We start from the raw sequence: 17704 nt of genomic DNA, 5'->3' as shown, positions 1-17704 counted from the left end.
CATCAGTGCACTGAAACAGTAAACTTCACTTAGAATCTAATATGTATATATTAAACTTGAATAGGGAAAAACGATTAAATATACATAAAATGTGGCCTATACATCTTTTAAAAAATATCGGCACATATTGGACAGCATAAACACCATTTACCGAAATATATTTGATAGTTCAATATCGGCCAACAATATCGATGGCCGATATATCGTTCTGGCTCTAGTTTGAAGTTTAGTTTCTCTTTGTGTTACTTTACTTTCAAATATCTGCTTTTCCTGACAGCTTTCAGCCATGTCATATCAAAAGCTTTGAAATAGCTGAATAACAGGGGAATTTTATTGGGAAGAAAATAAAGTGAATGAAATGTGTTAATTTGCCATTTTACAGTCGCGACTATGAACACTAGGCTCGCTGCTTTTCAACTGAAGACAAGCATAACATCAGTTAAAGACAAACCTTTAAGCAGGTCGCCCTGGTGTGATGGAGCTCCAAGAGTCTTCCATGCTGGCTGACGCTCCCAGTCAAACCAAGTCAGGCCAAGCCTCTGTACACGTGTATGGAAAAGGCCTGTATGAGTGTAAGGTAGCTTGCTGGCTGTGTGTGACACTGCTGCTTGAGCTGTGCCTTTTTCCTAACCGAGCTTGAACTGCGTTTCCTTTACAAGGCCCCACATTGTCCTTGCATGAACCGCTTTCCCTCGAGACAAAGGCTGTGTTTGTATCTGTGCTCCAAATCAGCTCTATTTACTTTTCACTGAAGATAAGAATAAGAGGGGGGGGGGGAACAAAACATGGCCAGGCAGCGAACTCAAGGTTACCAGATCCTGGTGCCACAATAAGACTGGAAGGCGTGGAGTGAGCACACACACACACACACACACACAGTTGTATCCTTTGTTTCTTTAACAACTCAACTGGAAGACACGTTTAATAGAGGCGAATGATATGCAGACAGCAGTGTGTATGTAACGCTGGTGTCAGACTGATGCAGGACAATGGGAATCCTTACCACATTTCTCTTTGGTTCCTGAAGTCAGTTACATAACTCAAGTTAACTGTGACATCACAGTGATTTAAATCCATAATTCACAGTCAATCACAAATCTTGTTTTCATCCAAACTCCCAGCCTTTTTTGTATCTGTGTGTCCCTTTGGTACAAACCTGTCAGAGCTCCCCATAGTTACAGCAAACCTTCCACTGTATCTCCAATATGCTGCTTTCTCTTGTGTGCTGCTCTCTCCTCCGAGCACACACACACTTATACACACATGTAATCAATACAGCCAAGTTCTGTAGGAGGACGGGATGCGCCTCATCAATAACAGTAGTGTGCATCGTGAAGAGTTTGAGGCTTGATTCTTTGCCTCCTCTCTCACTTGTTCTTTCCTGGGCAACCTGTGACTAATAACCTGCAGATATCCAGACCTTAGCCATTACAAGGTGGCAGGGGGAAAACACACAAACACACACAGTTCACAAACACACCAGAATACCAACAGATGGAAGCACACACAGAGAGAGAGAGAGAGAGAGAGAGAGAGAGAGAGAGAGAGAGAGAGAGAGAGAGAGAGAGAGAGAGAGAGAGAGAGAGAGAGTTAGAGAGAGAGAGAGAGAGAGAGAGAGAGAGAGAGAGAGAGAGAGATCTACTATTTAGCAGCAGCTCATAAAATAACACAGCCGCCTCCAGCCAATTTGTCAGACGGAACATTCCAATTTGACACAAAAGCCTCATAAGCATGCATCCTCACACTGCACACACACACACACACACACACAGCATCCTAAGGCACAGACAGACTTATAGAAAGCGAGAAAAACACACATCTAACTGGCAACTCATGAACATTAAATACACACACAGCAACATCTTCACTAGCATAAATCCACATTAAACAAAGAGCAATATGGTGTTTTTGACAACAAGATCAAACCTGATTATTCGGAATATGAATTTTCCACAAGCAATACATCAATTTATATATATATATATATATATATATATGTGTGTGTGTACTGTGTGCTGCTATTCAATTTAGAAGATTATAGCTAGAAATCTGAGCACACACGCAATAGAATCAAGCTTGTGTGTCGTCTTTCATTTGAAGGCTGTAGCACACACACGCAGCCAATCACTCTGCAGATGCTGCTTGCCAGGAAAGGTGATGCTTAATACTATCTTTATGAAGTTGGACTGTGGGCTGTGGATTTTTCTTTTTTTTTTTTACAGATTTCTTAGCCAACTGTGACAGCTACAAGATCAAAGAGGAAGCCTGTCAAAAAACGAAAGTACAATAGCAGAGTAGAGGAGGTGGAGGCCAAGGAAAGGTGCAGGTGTGAGAAGTTGTACTGCCAGTTGTTGGGTTTACATATGAAATAAAAGGGAGGAGGGGGAGACGCTGGTGTTTGATTTTTTCCAGCAGTGGTGAGCTAAGAGTTTTTTTTGTACCAGGTTGGTGCAGCCAGCAGTCAGAGTAAACAACAATACGTGATTAGAAAATAAGAAATCAAGCGCACTTTATTACAAATCAAACTTTAAAATATATTTATTTACATTTATTTAGAAATACCCATAATTTATTGGGGCCAAATGTAATACTTCACTTTTAAAAATGAACTAAAATATTTTATAATTGTAAAATAATAATAATAATTATTATTATTTATTTATTCTTTTTTGCCTTCATTTTGTCAATGGGTGGCATAGAGGCTGACAGGAAACAGGAGGAGAGAGAGAGGGGAATGACCTGAAGCATAGGTCCCTTGCCGGAATCGAACCTATAATTATATCATTCTTAAAATGAATAATTAGTTGTGAATGTAACACATTGTAATAAGACATATAAGTAATAGCACATACCTAATGATTTTATAACTATTAAATCCATCAAAGTTAATGTTAGGTAGCTAAATCTACTCTTTCTTCTCATCTTTCCTTTTCTTCTTTTTTCCCTCTCTGTCTGTGTCAACTGTGCACTGAAGGTCAACTCGAGTAAAAGATGGGTGATTACTTGTTACTTTTTTGTACTATTTAAACAGAAAACACACATTTTATATTGTTATATTTAGTTGTTTTTTTTTACTGGAAATGATAATATAGCCAACAGCAACTTGACCGTGAAACTTCCAGATCACCTCATTTACAGTTTTTGGAGTGAGGTATCATAGAGATAACTTCTCATTTTAACTAAATTAATCAGCTGTTTCTAGTCCATGAAGCGCTTTCAACATGAGCAACAGGAAGTAAATAGAAACAGGGCTGCCGACAAAATTTCATCTGAAAACAGAGCACCACATCGCACTGCATCACTCACAGCCAGTTGGGACACTCCAATAGAAAACAAAGCAAACAAACTTTTGTCACCAACACTCGCTCACATCGCATCCAGAACTCTGGCGCATCTCACTTCCGCTTATCTCCACTTCCTCTGTCCGTTGTTTCAAAATAAAAGTTATTCGCAAAGTTGTGTAATTGTTCTCATGGCATTCCTTAAAATTCGGAAGCAGCGGCGGCTTTAGAATGAATGTAGCGGAAACGCTGCGGTTTGATGTCGTGTTCAATTATAGTGTTACGTTTTTCTCACCAACATCTAAACTTTTAGACATTTTTATCAGACATATGAAGTCTATTCTTTCAGCCATTCAAATGTGCCTCACTGTTCTTGTAATCGCTTTATTTTTGTAAGGACTATGTCACTGCTTGTCACATACATGAAGTCATGTGATATTTTAATTCCTTCAGCAACGCTGTTGTTGTTTTTAGACTGTAGTCTACAACTTGCAAAAGTGAGAACATTTTCCCGCTGCGACAGGTGCAATCCAAGTTGTGTGAACTGTGTTATCATGGAAGGCAGCTGCAGACCAAAAAAACAAAAAAAAAAACAGCCTCCTAAATACAAATCACAGATGATGAGAGGCTGCAGTGGATGGGCCTCTCTGTGGGGGAAAAAAAGATCACTGCCAAAGGCAAAGCTTTTCTATAAAAAGCTAATTTCCCTTTTGACTGGAAGCTGACAGACTGTTTTTTCTCCCACTATTTAATGCAAAACATCACATTTTACTGAGTGATGCATTTATTCAGTGTTCACACGAGCATGTGATCATTTTAATTATAGGTATTAATGTTGTTGACTATGTATGAGGGACTAACCCAGCATCACTGCAGGTTTACAGCACTGCTCTACAGTCTGACAAAATAGCTGCTCCACACATTCAGATAAGGTTTGCTGAAATATTACTGATACTTCAAATACACTTTCAGATTTTCGTTTATCAGTCGTTGCAGTGATGTGTGTTCTCTGCTTACAGTTTCAGGGAAGTGCGTAAACACTCTTACCAAAGTGATATGCATGCTGCCGGAGGCATCATCACATAACTTTGTCTAAAAGAGAAAAGACGGGCTGTGTGTGTGTGTGTGTGTGTGTGTTTGAGACTTGGTGTGAGCAAGATAGTGTGTGTGTGTGTGTGTGTGTGTGTGTGTGTGTGTGTGTGTGTGTGTGTGTGTGTGTGTGTGTGTGTGTGTGTGTGTGTGTGTGTGTGTGTGTGTGTGTTCATGCGTGCATCTGTTCGATTTATAACCACGTGAACAAACTGCTGTCGGGAACAGACAGCCGTGGGAGAAAAAGGGGTTCGTCTGGCTTACCAAAGATATTTGTGGAATGTCCTTTCTTGGCGAGGGGCTTCAGCTCATTGTGACCCCAGCCGTACTGTCTGTAGCTGTCCCACGCGTGCTTCGTCATCTGGGGGACACAAAATGACAAGAAAACAGGAAATTAAAAGATGTGAAGTCTGACTTTGCAACCCGAGATTGTGATGTCACATCAAAAATCCTCTAATTCATGTCACTTTACCTCCAAATAACAGATCAGTATGGAAGGCTGGATGACCATGTTTCATTTGACATTGTAATCTAAGGTTTTTATAGAACTAGTTATGTGATGGTTGACAATGATCCGGAAATTAACATGATACAAAATTCTGATCACTGCAGTCCACCACACACACACACACACACACACACACACACACAGTAGCTTAGCTTTAGTGCATGACTTCCCCCCCCCCCCCCCCCCCTCTGTGTATCTGCAGACATTAGTCTATTCATGGATAGAATAAAATAAGACTCTATTCTTCATATGACCTTTGAAAGGAGGCAGTGAGAGATAGACTAGGGGGGAAAGGGAAGAGGATAAAAAAAAAATTGAAAAAAGAAAAAAGAGAGCAAGAGATTGTGAGATGAGCCCTGACACGGGCTGATGCTGAGAAAAGGTGCCCCGGGGCAAACGGAGAAGAAGACACAGCCAGGGAAGGAAGAAGTGCCAGTTTTTTGTTTTTTTTTACTGAGGCGCTGCTGCTCTCATTCAATTTCAAACCTTTTTTTTTTTTTTTTGCCCTCCTCTCGAGTGGCATCAACAACCTCAGAAGAAAAGTACATTTCCTGTCTATGTGGTCGTGTCAGTCACTGTCTGCTTCTATGGACATCTGTTGATTTCTTTCACTATATTGCTCTGTCTGTCTACCTGCCAGCTCTCCCATCTGTCTGAGCCTCTCACTCTCTACATGTCTGTCAGGGTGTCATATCGTTTCCATGATGTCCTGTGTGATGACAGGGACGGTGGCAGCTACGGTGGAATTGAAGCCTTGTACCTGTGTCACACTATCAAAAAGTGTATGTAATGTTTATATTAATACTCAATTTTGTTGCCAATTTTGTTTTGGGGGGGGGGGGGGGGGGGGGGGGGGGTTGTCTCTTGGTTTAACCTTGACCCTCATAAAAGAGAACTCCTGGATGTGGTCACAAATATATAATATAATGATGGATGAAATATATTGTGTTTTGTGCAAAAACTATTCATAAGGACTAAAAAAAAAGGGGCAGTTTATCCACCTTTAAAGATGTTTATGACTCATTTTTATAAATACTGAGTCTATTTTAAAGATATGTGATATTTTATTCACTAGATTTCTATAAATTTCTCTTTACTTACAGCACAGATTCTCCTCTGTCCTCCGGCAAGCTGATTCCAAAGCTATCAACATTAAATCAGCATTCTTAATGACCACCTACTCTCGTTAGCTAGAGGTGTGGCCCCGACCTTCACCCCCAGCCAATGGGAATACTACCTAATGAATAATACAAGCTTCTAACCAGAGAATGAGGGGGGGGAAAACCTGCTGTTGGACAGTTGAGATTTCAAAAAGGACGTTTCAGAGCAGTAATATCGTTTCTATGTTTCTTAAAGTGAAAGTCCTTTTTTTTTCAGGTTTCTAGCTTACTTTTAGTACAGATATATTCTATTTCTTTGGCTAAGTAGCAGAAAGAAACTGTCTTTACAAGTGTGCTTGTTTTCAAACTGAAGATGAAAAAATTGAAAATCCTGCAGCGTGCAGAGTCTCATTAAGCAGACAGTCGGCTGTAAAATGTGCTGAACATACACAAACCACTTGCTGATAATGGGGGGAAAATGAATTTCAGCCATTCCTGATGGAAATGTCCATCTTCTGGTAGGCTGTAAAGACCTTTTTAGCTGTTGAACAACCAGCAACACTTTACTCATCATCCAGCTGAGATGCAAACTGATGGCAGAAGTTACGTTGGACAGGTACGTTGGTGGATATTCATGCTATATTCCACTTGACTTTTTGGTGTCACGTACTAAAAGCTTCCCTCTGAACACGTCTGCTCTTGAGCTGCGAATCTCAACATTTTAAATACCATAAAAAGAAAGAGGAGACAGAATTAAGTAATATATCAGCACAGGAGGGACCCCCCCCCCCATCATCGCTGGAATCCATCCCAAAGCTCATTTTTCTCGTTTTCCACAACACCAGCCCTTTGAGGAGCCTCTTTAAAAATCTGACACCCTTCTCATTAGGCTGACTAGTTACATAATACACTGCAATTAACTACAATGTCTCCCCAATAGAACACTGACTTGTTCCCCAAATACAGATACATTCATACAAAGGGGGATAAAAATGGCATCATGTCTTTCCCCAACAATAGAATGAAAATAGAACAAAAAAACACTTTCAATCACATTAATGTTACTGATTGCACACTAGCTACAATCATGTTTAAAAGATCTGAGTTCTATTTGGTTTGGGGAACCTGTGAACACACAAGTGAACTGCATCACATACCAGTAAAGTAGCTTGGTGCAGCAACCTTGGGCTTCTTGGCTTCCGAGAGGTCTGTTTTCCTGCCTGCCAACATGTCTGCCTGCCTCTCTGTGCTACTGTGTGGGGATGAGTCCAGACCCTCCTCCATCTCCCTCTCTTTTTCTCTCTCTCCTTGGAGCAGCAGGCAGCCAAGCTAATAAAGACATGAGATTCACTGTGTTCTTGGCCTAGTGTCTTTCCATGACGCACTCCACGCGCACACCGAGGATTATAAATCAAATTAATACACACCGTGACGTGGACGTTTAAGTGTTGGCCGACTCCTCCTGATCTGTGTTGGTTGGACGCTTCATTGAATTTTGATTGGCCCACATGCCAAGGACGAATGCACCGGCGCAGGGTGCTTGACGATGTTGACAAACTGCTTATTTGAAAAGGACCTCGGAATACTAATTGGACATTAAGCTACAAAATGTTGGTGATTGATTCTGACAGCTACCTCTTGCCATCACAGCGTCTTGGGCGCCACAGGGAGAGAAGGGGAAAAAATGTGTTTGCATTAGCCAAAGTGGCTAGTTCATTCTACAATTAGAGCTGAACCTCATCAACAATGACTGCAAAGTGGCTGCAGAGGCTGTTCACAAAACATCTCTAAAGAGCAGCAAACCTGCAGCAATCGATATTTTTTATATCAACACCGAATCCAATGGATCCAAGTCTTTGTAATATCGAATGGGTCACTGACAGTGCCAAAATCATGGACAATTATCACCCACCTGTTGCAGCTATCACTATTTTATTTTACAGCTAGAACTTTAGCTGGAAGGCTGACTCTGAGCAGGTATTAAATTATACATCTTCTCGTTAAACACTCTTGAGATACGAGCCATACATTACAGTGCTAACGAGCAGTTACCCTGAGACAAGTTTTTGACGGGAACAGTGACAATTACGGAAACGGTTCATGTATCGTTATAAGTGGAGAAACATCTGAAAATGTTACAGAGAGAGATTTTCCAGTTACAGTAGTGTAATGGGACAGAGCACTGTGGCTGGATTTCCTTTCAAGTGGCTTAAAAAAATAAAGAATCCCAAAACCAACATGTGGTGAAGACCACACACATGGATATAAAGATCTGGAAAGAACTACCAGTATTCCTGGAAACACATCCTAATATATTGACTCAAAGCAGAAGCAGATATGGAGTTCTGCATGCTTCATTATCCTGGAAACATTATTTTGAGTGTCTGAAGGAAGACATAATATTAGATCCAATAAGTTGTTGATGTAGGTTGTATACACAGTACGAGAATAGCTTAATATGCATTGCTTTTGATTGTGTAGTTTAAGTTGTATTATTATTTATGATCCTATATTCTTTGGAACATACTGCAACCCCATTGTCTCCAATTTCATACAAGAAAATGTCTCAAGTAGTGTGTTTAACAAAAGCAAGTCAAAGCTAGTGCAGGCAGAGTTTTTACAGTTTAATGAACCTTGTCCCACCCACATCATATCAAAAAGGTCCCCATCCTGCATCCCACATGTTCACTTTGTGCTCCGCTGACTTCTCTCTCTTTCTCTTTCTCTCTCTCTGTCGTCACTCTCAGCTGTACTCCCAGTGGGTGCTGGAGATGTTATGTCCTCTTGTCAGTTAGTGCCCACTGTGAATTACTACATGTGAGACTTGCAGGAAAGCAACCAGCAGCTTGTGGTATAGGCTGAAGAAGCCTGTTCAAGCCCTGACAACTCTCCAAAGGAACGCAGGCAGACTCACACAGTCTGTTCATTTGCATGATTCATCATTTTTTTCCTGTGGCAGCCGCTCAGTAAGGTTGAAGCCATTTGAAATCTTTTGATCATGCATTCCTCTAATGTTTCCTTTAATACCTTCACAGTAATTAGGCAGCACAGTAAAATACCTCTTTTACTTCCTAAACAGAACTCAATTACTTGCCATGGCATGAGTGTGTACATTCTGTCAATACGAAGAAAATCTTGTGTGCGTTTTCTTTAATTAAGCTTACAATGGGATGCACAGCAAAGGAATTTTGCCAATACCAATACTTAAAGAGGTTTTTAATTTTATCCAAGTGCTACCATGTGTGCCGTTCCTCCACTCATTTGACCATTTTTGTACTGCAACAGTCTGTAACTTGGCACAGTGATAAAAACATTTGCTTCATTAGTCCTGATTCACTAAACCTGCCACTGCTTCCCAAGTATCCGCAATCCCTGAAGAAGAAACTACTTCTACTTTGATGAAACATTTTCCGATGTTTATGTTGTTGCATTTCTCTGTAGGAGGTATTCTGAAACCTGCAAAATGATGATAGCACTGTTGCTTAGGTGAAAAAAAAGTATGAATATCAACAGAAATGTTTTAGAAAAACACAAAAAAGCTTAAAATGAAGAAAAAAAAGCTATGATTTTAAAATGAATTTCATACCAGGAATAGGCAGCCTGACCTAAATGTTTTACATAACAGTACATTTAGAAGATTGGTTGGTAATGTACTGTATATTTCTTTGTCTGATTATTTCTCTCTCATAATTTCAGTGAAATATAATTTAGATGTGGTACAAGTCTTTGGAATAGCCATTATTTATTGCCTGGAGTTAAAGTTATTATCAATTTAACTAACTGGGGTTTTCTGGGCTTGTACAAGCAGAGTTTCATTAATGTTTGAGAGCCTTTCACACACTGCTCTGCTTCTGCTGTGTATGAATATCTGTGTGAGGTCTGTTTAGCTCTACTTTCTCAAGACCAATGCACTGCAACTTTAATGTAATCTTGTAGCTAACATACTTGGGGGCTTGGTATTAGACACAGTAAACATGTATTTTTACCCTTGCATTTCTCTAAACAGTGTAGATAGCTCATCATGTCTTTACATAGTAGTTCCTGGCTGTGTAAAGTCACTGCAGGCTTTTCTTATAAGGACAGCTACCTGTTCATGTTTTTTAGGTCACCACAAGACCCACTTGTGTTAAAGCTGAAGTATCTGGGGTCCGTTCCATAAAGCAAGCTCAGAAAAGCAGCGCTTATTGTCGAACACTTGACTTGAATGAGCCTAACAAATGAGATCAGGCTAAAGCGGTTCCATAAAGGTCAATCCACGTTCAAGCAATCAAACTAATTCAAGACAGGCTCGAGTATTCAGACTAATTGCGTGTGCACGCCATTCACAGGCAGCCCAAGACGTAGAACACAGATCAAACGGATTCACAATGACAACATCCACCACAGAAGAGCCACAGAGCATTAGCAGTCTCCAGCACACACTTCTGCTGGAGACATATGAAGACTTTAAGCATATGATCACAAAAACAATAAATAAAATCCAAGAGAAAGGCCGGCAGGAAATTGCTGATCGATTGAATGTGTCTGATCTGTCTCTGAAGGTGCGCTCTTGTTGCAGTGCCCTGCAGACTATGACAGCTCTGTCATGTACAAGCTCCTCAATCAAGGGACACGCCTTCACAAACAGACTGCACAGAAACAGTGCATGGGTGGAGGTCATTATATAGACTGGATCTTAATCAATTAACAGAAAAAGGGAAACGCCTAGACATGCATCCACTAAACACGTCTTAGTTGACATTATTTTAAATGTACTAATCAATAACCAATACCTTTAAAACAGCGCTTCCTACCAGGAAAATAGCAGTTTAAGACATATGGATTTAAATATTACATCTATTGTCCAAATATGTTTGCATACACATGTTAAGTTGACTATATATATATATATTTATATATTAAATCATCTCTTTTCTTTCAGGATAAGCAGCAACTCAGGCTAAGTCTGACAATTAGCCTGGTCCGGACCAGGTTAGTTTGCCAGCATAAGTTGCCGTGGTAACTGAGCTTGAACTATGCTGAGTTTGCTTTATGGAACCGAATCTGCTGGGAAATGAGCCAGACTGACGAAATAAACCTGGTTTATTTGGTAATCCTGCTTTATGGAACAGGGCCCTGGTCTCATTCTGTTGTTTTGAGGTGGTCATAGTGGTTGTGTGGGTTGGCCCCACATCACCTTTGCTCCATGTGTATTAGTTTTAGTGATAAAAGGAAAGCATATCAATGCAAATGGTATAGCCAAATGATACCTCTTACATTTGCCTTTCATACCATTATTAAATATTGTTATACTAATAGAGCTCAGAGTGTTCTGTATGGTAACTATAGGTAACTATATCCTAAATTTGAAGGAATGTTCAAATTTCAAATAAAAAGAGGAAGCCCTACCTGAGAGAACCAGAATAGACTGTCACTGTAGATGTCCATTATAACCTTCTACAATCATCAGCCTTTTTCTTTGTGGCTCACTCTGTATATTTCTGCAGTAAATATTATTATAGTATTAATCATCCAACATTATTCGCTCAAGTTCGTTTTAGAAGGCACTGGCAGCCCAGGAGTGGTCCTATGTTATTAAGGTCAGAGTCTGAGGGAGATTAAAAACCTCTCTTCCCCTCTCTTTCCCTATCGACTGACGAACTTGAAAGTGAAAAGTGAAGCCAGCCCACCAAAAAACATGTTTATGTTTCCATTTCATTAGTCTGAAAATGTCAAAAGGCTGTCCAAAGTGCAGACTGATTTGAAAGTCTGCCAGAATGGTGCAATAATATGTGAGACAGGTCATGAATTTACTGCTGCTTTGCAGATATCTCTTAATACTTAATGCTGCTCCAACAATAACAGTAAACACTCAACCTGTGGGGAACACTGAGGGCTTCATTAAGACTCCTCAACTGTTGTTTTGACAGAATTTGACAACATATTCTGACATACATAAAGCCCTTTAATTTAAATTCTGCATTAATGCCAAGGACATTGTGTCTTTGATATTGAAGATGCACAGCACTCAAATCTTATAATACAACATAAAAATTAAGCAGATTTTTTTTTTCTGAAGGGAGCAGGTTGGCTTCCATCATGATTGCACAGTTTATCAAGAGCTGTAACCTTCACAAATGCAGTCAATTGCCTTCCAACCAGTTGCACAGTCTGCCCCGAGCCATCACCTTCCCAAAGGACAAACAGCTGACATTTGTGCATACTTATCCCTGATGTGCTGTGGTCTACATACGCACAATTACAATGTACAGGGACAACCACAGGGCATTGAAATATTCATAAATCCCCTTAGAGCCAGCAGCTGAGAGGAAGGTCATTACTTTTGCCATTGTTAGAAAAAAAAAAATTCAAATCAGCATAACTCCCTCAGAAGAGGCACACAGGACAAGCTTTTGGCTTTCAGAGGTTTGGGGAGCTGGAGAGCTGAGCTGGAGTTATGAGCTGCTCTGAGTGACCTCCAGAGTCAGTTTGAGTGATTTAAAACACCCGTCCGCCCCCCCTCAGTCTTTCTCATCTCCCTCCAATTCACCCCATGGAGGCTTCATATCTGGCTCGACGGAAGGCCTTTCAGAAGATGCATGAGGGCGGTGAGGATGTGACATCTGGAATGTTTCTTGCAGTAAATACATTCAGGATACTGTGGCAGTAAATTTCCCTCAGAATCGGGACAGTAATACGGCTCCCAAGCCCAGTTCCAACAAAAAATGGCTTAAGAAACAGATATATATATATATATAATTAATCATCACAGTTACCAATTTAATGTGCTATGTGTTGCGTTGAGTGGTCTTGTGAATATTTGTAACTATTTTTATTTAGGGCCTACAAATAAACATATTAGTCCAGCTAGCTATTAGACCAGCTACCGTTTCTATCCAGGATTGATCGATATGACCAAAATCTCATATCGCAATATAGGTCATTTCATATCCCAATAATATCTAACCCGGTATAGCACTTCTTAGTACAATGAATAAATAATTGGTGATGCACTACGGCCTGAATATAGGACAACCCCAATTATAATAATTAAGTCCTGTTCCCCAAATACAAGACACCCCAACTTTTCAGAAAAGGTTTTTTCAAGTTTCTAAATGAAGGTGAATAACAACCTAACCTTGCAGCTACATTTGGGGGGGATGTTTTCGTGCGTCTAAATGTATTTAGTGTAAACTGTAATTTATTTTATTTACTAAATTTCTAAATGTTAGTACTGCAAACAAAAAGTACCCTGGAAACACGATGGTAAAGATAACTCGAATTGTTGAATAGTTTTATCAAAATTGCAAAATATGTGTCTCAATTTACCACCTTTGGAATTTATCACCTCTACTCATGAAAGACAGAGGATGTTCAAGGTTTAAACGTGCTAAACCCACTAGGAGCTACATGTTTTGTTCATATTCTACATTGCTTTCTTTAACTTCTCCTAAATCCAAAATACTCTGACAGTATGGATTTAAGGTGTTTCCCTGTCAGACATAAGGCTACCAGGGAGATGCTGTCTGTATTCAAACCTCACAGAAGAGCTGATGACAACAACTACGAGCATTTTGAAGCGTTCACATTTAATGGTGACATTGGCTGAGTGCTGCATCTCTAGAGCACTGTAATTAACAGTGACATGGCAAAATGTTTTCAAAAAAGCCAGCTCAAGAGCAGAAACTGACAAGGAACATCCCATGAATAGGTAATATTTCACAATTCAAAACATAACCTTGTCTGATGCGTTTGGGTTTAAGAACAACATTTCTTGTAACAAGTAATCTTGCACGCCATCATTCAATTCTCATCTCAATCTCAGCCTTTTTTAAATTACTCTCAGCAGCTGAAAACAGGGGGGGGGGGGGGGGTAGAATGGTTGGAAATGTTTCAAAGTAGGCTTTATTGTGCAGTGAGCAAGTTTTGTTTATTTAAAACAGGGCGGAAAGTAATTTAGGGCAAGAAATCACAGTACTTGGAAAAAAGCAACTGTTGTAGCAGTGCCAACATACTTTTAGAAAAAATAACTGCTCAATAAATATTAAAATTCATGCAATTACTTATCCACTATAGTTAGTCCAGGCAAGCAGATGTCTGCAGGGCACGGCTAGAATCCTGCACACACACACTACCTAATGCACACTGTATTATATGACAATCACTTAGCTGATGGCTTGTGTACATATTCCTCATTCTATCTGGCCATAGATTGATTCAAATCTGGCCTGCTGACCACTCCTGGCACCAATGTTGATGAATGTGAACAGTCATTGTAAAGTATAATAGATTAAAGAATTATATTACCAAACAAAATGCATAATCTGCAGAAGGGCTGGCAGAGCATTAATGTTCTTTTTTAAAACTTTTCCTCACTGGAGCAATTGGGGTCGAGAGTCTTGCTTAAAGTCCCAAGATGACTGTCCGGTTTCAGCTTAAATTACTTCTGAATTGGAAGTGAAAATTGGTAGGAACCAGTGGGTTGTTAAGAAGTGTGGATTCAGTACTAAAGACCCAAAAGTGCAGCAAAAATGTCGACACAACAGAATTGGTAAAAAAAAAAAAAATCTAACTTATCACGAGGATTTGTTTGAGGTTGGCTGTTGCTATTTTTAAGCAGGCAAGAGAAAGCTGCATTTGCATCACAATAGTTACCATGTCAAAGCTTTAATTAGCAACAGGAAAGGTAGCAACAGGAAGTGTTACATTTCTATTAATAGAAGCTTAAAAAGCAAAGGCTTGACTAAAGCTGTGACCAGAGCAGGAGAGAAAACTGCAAGTTTGCTTCTTGTTGTGATGTTGCCTGATTGCTGATGGAAAGTCTATGGGTGTGGGGTGGCTGACTCAGCAGTTACAGTAGGAAACACTCAACATTCAACAGCAGCATTCATACTGACATTAAAACACTTTTTTTAACCCCCTGAGACTGTTTAATGTTTCAGCTACTAGTAGGTTTATTCAAAAGGTTATACCATTAACAAATGATATCTTTGTTTCATGTGTTAAATTTAGTTTCTAGTCTTATGTTAAATCCTGAGTTATGATGACCACACACTCCCACCATATATACATTAAAGCATCCCACTCATAAAACATGTTTATTAGGTCTCATGGGACCTGCAAGAACTCACTCCCAATTGCAGCCCTCCACCTTGCTCTTCAGCACCCAATTCTGAAATGCCAGATGACAGATGTTATTGAAAGCCTAGTATTTTTTTTGCCCTGCAGGCTCACTTTTGAGAAAAAAAATAGCTTGATCTATGATGTCCTTGCATACGGGTTGCTTCATCTTTATCTCATGTAGTGTTGCACAAAAGTATTCAGGCAGGCCAACCTATTAATCCACGATATGCAGACAGATATTCAGATACACAGGCTAGACCCTTTTGCAACCACAAAAGATACGCGGACGGAAAATCTGTGGAAGCGTATTTCTCACTGTCAGTCCTGTGATCTTACTTGCTGATCAGGCAGAGGAAGGATGATCTTGGTTTGATTTTGTCTTGTATATTGTATTAATGCTTGAAAAAAGAAACCAAGCTGGAGATTGAGCCATTCTTGCATGGCAGCAGCCCAGAGGGTGATCTTGTCCTCTGCCAGCTCCACTGTCACTCCCTCTCCATCACCTGAGCTCTGATTGGTGAAGCTCATTATGACTGTACTATACTTAGAACAATGTGCTCAGTGTGTCCTTTGCTTTACCTCCAATAAGGAAGTCTGCCACCAGTTCACCAGCCAAACACAGTTAGTGTCTTAGCTTTGGCTAATAGGAATGGCCTACTCGTTCAGGCATCTGAAGAACCATTCCAGTGATGTTGTACAGTCAGTCCAGCAAGAGCTTATAAGTTCATTTACCGATGGCCATTTCCCAATTAATGCAAGGGGTGCTGTCATTTTTAAGTTACTGTTTCTTACCTTCCACCTACCTTCCATTGGTTTTTAGATCATTTTAGTACACTCCCAAACTCACAGAGACTTAAACTTGTTTAACATAGCTGATGTATCATAATCAAACACGTTTTATGTTTTGTCATTTTGGAGGCTTTACTGTAGTTTGTGGTGCTGTTGAATAATACGGACAAAAAGTTACACCTCTCATCATGTGATATCTATAACATTATACTTATCCTGAGCAAGGTGTACTAGAGAATATAGGACATTTTTTAAAAACTGTCCTGAGCTGAAGGTTGGGGACTACTGGACTAAACAACACACTGTATATAAAGGAGTTGAAAGTAGCTATGATGTCATATATAATAATATATCAGTCAGAGGTACCAAACCACTACTTTACTACTATAATACTTTAACTACATCAAACTTATAATATGTATGTACTTTCACTGTAATACTTAACCTACATTAAGCTCATAATATAATTTTACATGTAATGGAATATTTGACATTGCTTGTGTTGATACGTTTACTTTAGTAAAGGATCTGAGGACATCTTCCACCACTGGTTACAACCACATATACGTGTGATCGATCTCATTCCAAAACTCAGGTTTCTTTTAAAGGAATAAAGATGCAAATCAGCTGAGAAAGACAACTTAAGCCTCTATGCCGATGTGGCGCTTAACTTTCTTACAGTAGACGATTTTTACTTAACAAGTAATTCATTAAGTTAGATAGTCCATTTAATTTAGGTTTTATAGTAAGACATATTAGTAAGGTGTTGACTGCACTTTATGGTGTTTTTTGGCAAATAATGTTGTTCTTGCATTGGATTGCACTGTATTCTAGGGTGTCCCTAGAGAGCAACAGGACCTGTAACATGCATGGAGGCAGGAGGGGTTTTTCAAGACAAGGTTCTATCTAAGCAGGAACCTGGGGAAAATGCAGAGAGAGAATTTGATAGGGTAAAGCAAATAAATTAAGAGTTTTCCGTACAATAAAGGGAACTCTTGCCAAAACAGAAAAAGAACAGCTGCTATAGTGGGTTTACTTTTATGTTGAAAGGAGGAATAGTACATGAAGATGAAAGCTAATCATTTACATGTTCTACAAAAAGAAAAACTTACAGGAGCAAAAAAACAATCTGTGTACATCATTTTTTTAATGCTTCATGCTAAGGTTATTTCCTAAAGAGTACATGTACTCCTAAATGACAACATTTAGAAGTTCAGTGAAAAATGTTGCAGAAACAGAGAGTTTATTAAGTCGGTAATGGGTCGATTTCTCAGCAGTTTATCTTTCACACTAAGTCATTACTGTGTCTCGCTGTCTTTAGCCCGTTGCCAGCTACCACCTGCTGCTGTTTCTGCTGTGTGTGGGTGAGCTCAGGTTTTTGTTTAAAAGACTCAGACTGGGGGCAGGATGATGCAAGACCTGTATTCTAATAGAACACCCTTTCTCCAAGACCAGTATCAATGAGAGAACAAGAACTCAACTATCATTTACCTTCTTGCTTTGGACCACAGTCAAGAAGTTCATTCATTAATCAGGAACTGTTGTCATTGTGTGTTTTAAACTAGAGCTGGAATTAAACTGATTCAGCTTCTTAGGCTTACCACTACCTTAACGCCACTACTTTCCACCTCCTAGCAGGGGAGGTGGAGCCAATCTCAGCTGACATTGGGCTAAAGGAAGGGTACACCCAGTACAAATCACCGGTCGCCAGTCAATCACAGGGCTAACATATATAGAAATAGACAAGCATTCACACTCGCATTAAAAAATACAGGCAATTTAGACTCACCAATTGACCTAAGCTGCATGTTTTTGGTCTATGGGAAGAAGCCTGA

General features: G+C 39.7%; 1 protein-coding gene across 4 annotated transcripts in view; it reads right to left on the bottom strand.

Moving 5' to 3' along the window:
• The window catches only part of man1a2 (mannosidase, alpha, class 1A, member 2), a 136646-nt gene that overhangs the window by 73978 nt on the left and 44964 nt on the right, over window positions 1–17704 (bottom strand). For 2 of the 4 annotated variants that reach the window (XM_062431531.1, XM_062431532.1), the window contains exon 4: window positions 4635–4731. In XM_062431531.1, the coding sequence (XP_062287515.1) occupies window positions 4635–4731 (97 nt within the window). Of the gene's footprint in view, window positions 1–4634; window positions 4732–7135; window positions 7180–11366; window positions 11507–17704 lie in introns of those variants that run through there. The other 2 variants (XM_062431533.1, XM_062431534.1) reach the window with 2 other exon arrangements.

This window comes from Scomber scombrus, chromosome 13 (genome assembly GCF_963691925.1).
Source record: "Scomber scombrus chromosome 13, fScoSco1.1, whole genome shotgun sequence".
In the NCBI taxonomy this organism is placed as follows: Eukaryota; Metazoa; Chordata; class Actinopteri; order Scombriformes; family Scombridae; genus Scomber; species Scomber scombrus.
Note: the sequence above shows the minus strand (reverse complement) of the source record. Positions and strands in the feature narration are given on the sequence as shown.